Source organism: Habropoda laboriosa, unplaced genomic scaffold (genome assembly GCF_001263275.1).
Source record: "Habropoda laboriosa isolate 0110345459 unplaced genomic scaffold, ASM126327v1 scaffold86, whole genome shotgun sequence".
NCBI lineage: Eukaryota > Metazoa > Arthropoda > Insecta > Hymenoptera > Apidae > Habropoda > Habropoda laboriosa.
In genome coordinates, this window is record NW_017100212.1 from 146,752 (window position 1) to 152,201 (window position 5,450).

Sequence of the window (5,450 nt, forward strand, 5' to 3'; positions counted from 1 at the left end):
AAACCTTCAAACTTCCAAATTTTTTAATATCCAACTCTCAAATTTTCAAACTTCCAAATTTCCATATTTTCAAATTTTCAAACTCCGAAACCTTCAAATTTTCAAACTTTCAAACTTCTGAATTTTCAAATTTGACTCGACGGTGCGTAAGTGACAGCGAAAACAGAAGTCACTACCACCTTTTGCAAATCCATCTCGAACGAACCGTATAATAGCGACTGTTCACAGTTGCTCATGTGCTACAACGTTTTCCTAATTGGTCAATTAACACGGCGACGTGACAGCAACGATAAACGAAACCGAAATTATTCTACTTCCTCACACCGATCGAAAGAAAGAAAGAGAGAAAACAGAAAAGAACGAATAACGGAGAAAAAAAAATGCAATTCACCTCTAATCGCCCGAAACGATATAAACGATCTCTCGAAGTCAAGAACCTGTAAGAACAATTCCGGCGAATCCGAGCGTTATTAGCCAAGAATTCAAGACAACCGTGGATATTATTACGCGACACTAATTCATTCTGCTCGAATAAGTATCAAGAATGTTTCCTTGACACCGTTCCGTTTTTCTTCCTTCATCTGTAACACTTCGTTTCAGTTCTTCTCTACTGTTTTTCTATTTTTTTTTTATTCCTTCATCTTCCGGCCATTTCCCCCCCTCTCCCCTCTGTCTATCAAGAAACTTAAACAAAGAAAAAAGGTGTAGCAAAAGCGTGGCTCCTGCGTTTATGCTAATTACACTACACTACACTACGTGTTTACCAATGTCGTAGTTGGAAGACTTATTATTGTGAGTCTCGACGAGCAATTTCGCTGCTTCGTACAGCAGCACACCTCTTGCAGACAACTTTCTGCAGGAGGGGTCGTCGTGGATGCTAGTCAACAGCGAGATCTGCGCGTGATTTCCGCATTCCGTACGTCCACCGCAGGTGCAAGCGCAAATTATACCAATTATCACCAGTAACCCTCTAAATTTACCCATGGTGAAGAATTATTTCGCTGCTTCTCCTTCTATTTCTATGAAACACTTTATCGTCTCGTTGTCATCAGTATCTTCTATACTTCTCTCTCTGTCTCTCACTCTATCCTTCCTTTTCTTTTTCTCTATCAGTTATCTCACTCGATTAAAATTAATCGACGACAATCGAGAATTGTACACAATGTATTTGTTTAAAATTTTCGTTTGTTGTAACTTTTTTTTTTTCCTTTTCTTTGGGGTGGGTGGCAATTTCTTCCTCACTGAACTTCCAGGAGCGACACGACTCGGACCGATGCGGCGCGACGCGCGAAGTAAAAAATGGCGGGGAACGCGTGGCAAGTAGGCTCTCGTACGGGGGCCAAGTTCGTGGGTAAACGGATGACTTGAACCTGTGGCCTGTTCCTCGTGAAACTTCCCGTGGAACTGCGGACCTTGGTAGTGAAAAACGGAAGCTTTATAAGGAAGCCAATGCGGCATGTATTAGGCGAATTTCTACGGTTTTAGGCCGAGCAGTGCGCGCGCCAGGCGTTCTAAAGACGACCTTGTTTGTTACGTCTCTCCCCCGTCAATTTCATTAAAGCTTGGTCTTCCTTCATTCTCCGTTTCGTTGTATTATCGATCGATGAACTCTCTGCTGTCGGTGACACGTGTCGAATTAATCGATTTTTCGAATCGATTGGGTAACAGGATCGTGAAAAATTTTCATGTGTTTCGGTTGGCGAGAGGCGAAGAAAGTTTCGAGAAAGATAGCGTTGATATTGTTTTTCGGGGTTGAATTTTCATATAGTGAGAACCTCTCTTTTAATCAAGCGTAAGCTCGTTAGCATAGCGCATCGACTAGCGAGACTGTATAAATTCTCGTTGCACAACCTCGCCCTTGCATAACCGCGACAACTGTTAATTGCAATGCATCATCATCATCATCACCATTATCATCGGTAGTGGTGATCCTTTGGAAGACTTCGCGATTAACGCATTTCGCGGTGCATATGTCACGCACGGGCCTCTGCACACCGGTGGAAAATACGGAAAAGGTGGCAGAATAAACACTGTACTATCGTAAAAATGTTTCTTTGTATGTAGTTTTAAGGGACGCAGGTAGAATGTTGTAAATGAGAAAGTGAGGGTTGATAGGGACAAAAGGCAGGTCTGTCGCGAAAACCATTGATGACGCACGAGGCTCGTCGTGCTGTTGGAAAAACACCGAAATACATAGTGTAAGAGCACGTCTGGTAAGAGAGAACGAAGGCGAAGGAAGAGATTCTCCTTGCAGATAGAGTAGGAATGTTGTGGATAGAGTCGGAATTGTTGGGGATATATAGTGTTGCAGAGAGAGTCAAAGTTGTAGATAGAGTAGGAGTATTGAAGATAGAGTAAGAGTGTTGTAGATAGAGCAAGAGTGTTGTAGACAGAGTAAGAGTGTTGTAGATATAGTCGAAGAGTTGCGAATAGAGTTGGGGAATTGCAGATAGAGCATTACAGAGAGAGAGTAAGTGTGAGTTGTGAGTTGTGTCAAATTATAATTACATTCACTTATCATATTTCACCAATTGTCATTGCCACAAAGTACAATTACAAGCTATTACAGAAAAAACTCTTAACAATATAGTCATACAACTTCAAAAATCACCTCTAAAAGCTACACTTTATTTCCGGTCAATCTGACAAAATATATCGAACAAAACACTTATATAATTTGCTACAACGTGCAGTTCTATTCGGTATTGAAATTTTACCGCTGAACCGAAGATGGGAAGAAACATTCGCAACGATATCCCATCGGTATTTGAACAAACGTGATACAAAGAGACGACCTTCGTATAAAATAACTTTTACGCGACTGGTATGAAATATGTTGTCAACGTTTTTTTTTTTCTTCTTCTTCGTAAATCGATCACCGAACGATTAGAATCGGTTTCATCGGAGATCAGAGACTTGCAAACGCGATTGAACATCGTCGATCTGATAAACAGGAAAGCGAGAAAAATTTGCACACGACCAGCATGACAGAAAGGTGTGTTGCGCGGCTGTTAGAATCTCGGAGAACGCTTCCTTGTTCATTTTGCAACAAACGTTGAAAATTTCATCAGATCTCCCACGTCCATGTTAATTTTTTATATGTTAACTAGACACGTACGCCTACTTTTTCTCCGTTTTTTCCCTCTTCGTCGCGTGTTTTTGTCGTCTTCGGTTTGTTCCAGCGTCCATCCGCATCTTTTCCGCGGCATTATGCGGTCACGGGATCCTGTTCGATCGCCGGAGGAATATTTAATCACGCCTTTGCCGGGGAGAATCGAACGTCGATGTACAGAGTGTTTCAGACGAAGTTCGTTTTAGGAAAAAGTTCGCCGGCTGACGTGGGGAAAACTTCGGTACCCTGAAAGTTCCGAGACGTTTTTCCTACACTTTCGAAGCTTATAGCAGACCCCGATAGAAGTTTCAGACGATTTTTCCTAAAATATGATCAGAGATTAGGCTGTGCAATGGAATTTTATTGCAATAAAGAGTTCGCAAAGCTTAGTTTCTCCGATGCAATTTAATCGCTTAATCGACTAAATTAACAAAATTGATAAAACTTAGTTTCTCCAACGCAGTTTTATTGCGACAATCTAATAAATTATCCAAGTATAACAAGGTTCTGCACATTTCCTTTTTTTTTACGCAAACAATAAATTTACAACAATTTCATTAGCACAGTCTCTTGTTGATGATAAAAAATCGTGATATTTTCATTCCAACAATATTTCTCGTATCTACCGTTAATTCTCAAGATATGCACACGAAAGCACACATTCACGTTTAAAGGGGTGTTTTCACCCATTCGAACCTCGTGAAGACTCGTCGTAAATGAAGCAACGAGTATGAAATTTCGCAAGAGAGATCCACGCTGAAACTTTTCCACACGTGATCGAGAATTATCTATCGTCGGAGACGTTGCAATCGTTCGTAACTTTTTCCATCGGACAAATGAATCGCTACGGCGGATCTTCCGCTGGTTCTACATATTCGCATACATATACACCGCTTCTTATCTACCTTTAGAACTTCGCGTCTTCGACATTTTCAGGATTCCATAATTCACGTAACGATTCTCACACGTCACAGGCTTGAATATTATACCGTAGTCTTTAGTTTTATCTCATTTACGAACACGAATCGAAAATTGGAAATCCTTCGAGGTAGAACTTCACCGGGTTGCTTGCTCGACTCTGTAGAATGCAATTCTTTTTTTAACGATTCGTACACTTCCTTTCGTAAGCCTCCAGACACTTCGTGTATTTGGTATAATAATTTTTTAGTTTCTTCATTTTCGCTCTTTGCGGAGTGCTAAGTGACATTTTTCGTGATTTTACTATACCTTTCTTAACAATATACACTACCGGCCAAATGTTTGGAATCGCTGTGCGTCGCAAGTTGTACAAAAATTCCCCTAAAATATATAATAATTTTCCAGCGAACTTCTTATCGTTCAAATTAGTCGAAATTAGGTAACGTGCTGTTGACCTCCACAATATCAATTTCAGATCAATAAAGAATTAGTAGCAGATTCGATATTAATATAAATTTGCAGGTGATTCCAAACTTTCGACCGGTAGTGTATGTAAAAATAATAACTTTAATTTTGTAATTTTTTTTTCTCCTTGTCCTATGCTAAGTGAAGTTTTTCTAATTTACGATAATTCACGAATTTAATATTTTTTCATTTTGATTTTCATTTACGACCTCGCTGTATCGATTCCATCAACTATACCGATAATGAAAATAATTTTTTTTAAATTCACACGTATCGATGCAAATTTTTTAAATTTACGATAATTTACGATCTCACTGTGTCGATTGCACCACCTATACTTTCCTTGATAACATTTAAAAATGATATTTTTATTGGGATAGTAGAAATAATTTTTTTTTAAATTTATTCCACAGACTATACTATGCCATACTTCATCGACGATATATTGAAAATAATAAGTACGGTATTTTTCAATTATTTTTTTATTTTGCACCTTACTGCATCGATTCCACCGACTATACCTTCGTTGAGAACTTATTGTAATTCGCCGCTCGCTCTCTTCGTTTGTATTCTTCGAAGATTTTACGCCTGTAAACAGAGCACTATTATTATCGTAGTGATTTCAGCGGCACGTTAAAGATGACCACACGTGTCTCACCTTAAATACATTTCTATAACGTATGTTTACGAGGTGTGCTCTTCTTAACTGAAATCCCTCAGGAATGAGACTTATTTCATTTACGTAAGGCAAAATCGCGAAGTTGCTGATTCTGTTCCTTAAAGAGTGTTCCACGTGGCTTGAGCAGAAATCGTGCTGAAGAGAGTCGTGATTGCAATAAACAACGATCAACACCTCTAAGTCGCAGTTTAAATGCATAAAGAAACTTTAATAACCCGTAAAAAGGAATAAGGCGAAAATAAGAAACTATGTTCCAGCCGATTGGCTTCCGCATTT

General features: G+C 39.3%; 1 protein-coding gene across 1 annotated transcript in view; it reads right to left on the bottom strand.

Moving 5' to 3' along the window:
- LOC108570813 overlaps positions 1-1,425 on the bottom strand; it is a 15,846-nt gene extending 14,421 nt beyond the window's left edge. Inside the window, exon 1 of the mRNA XM_017932721.1 lies at positions 765-1,425. Coding sequence (XP_017788210.1) covers positions 765-984 — 220 coding nt within the window. The 5' untranslated portion in view covers positions 985-1,425. The remainder of the gene's footprint in view (positions 1-764) is intronic.
- Between the last annotated feature and the right edge of the window lie 4,025 nt (positions 1,426-5,450).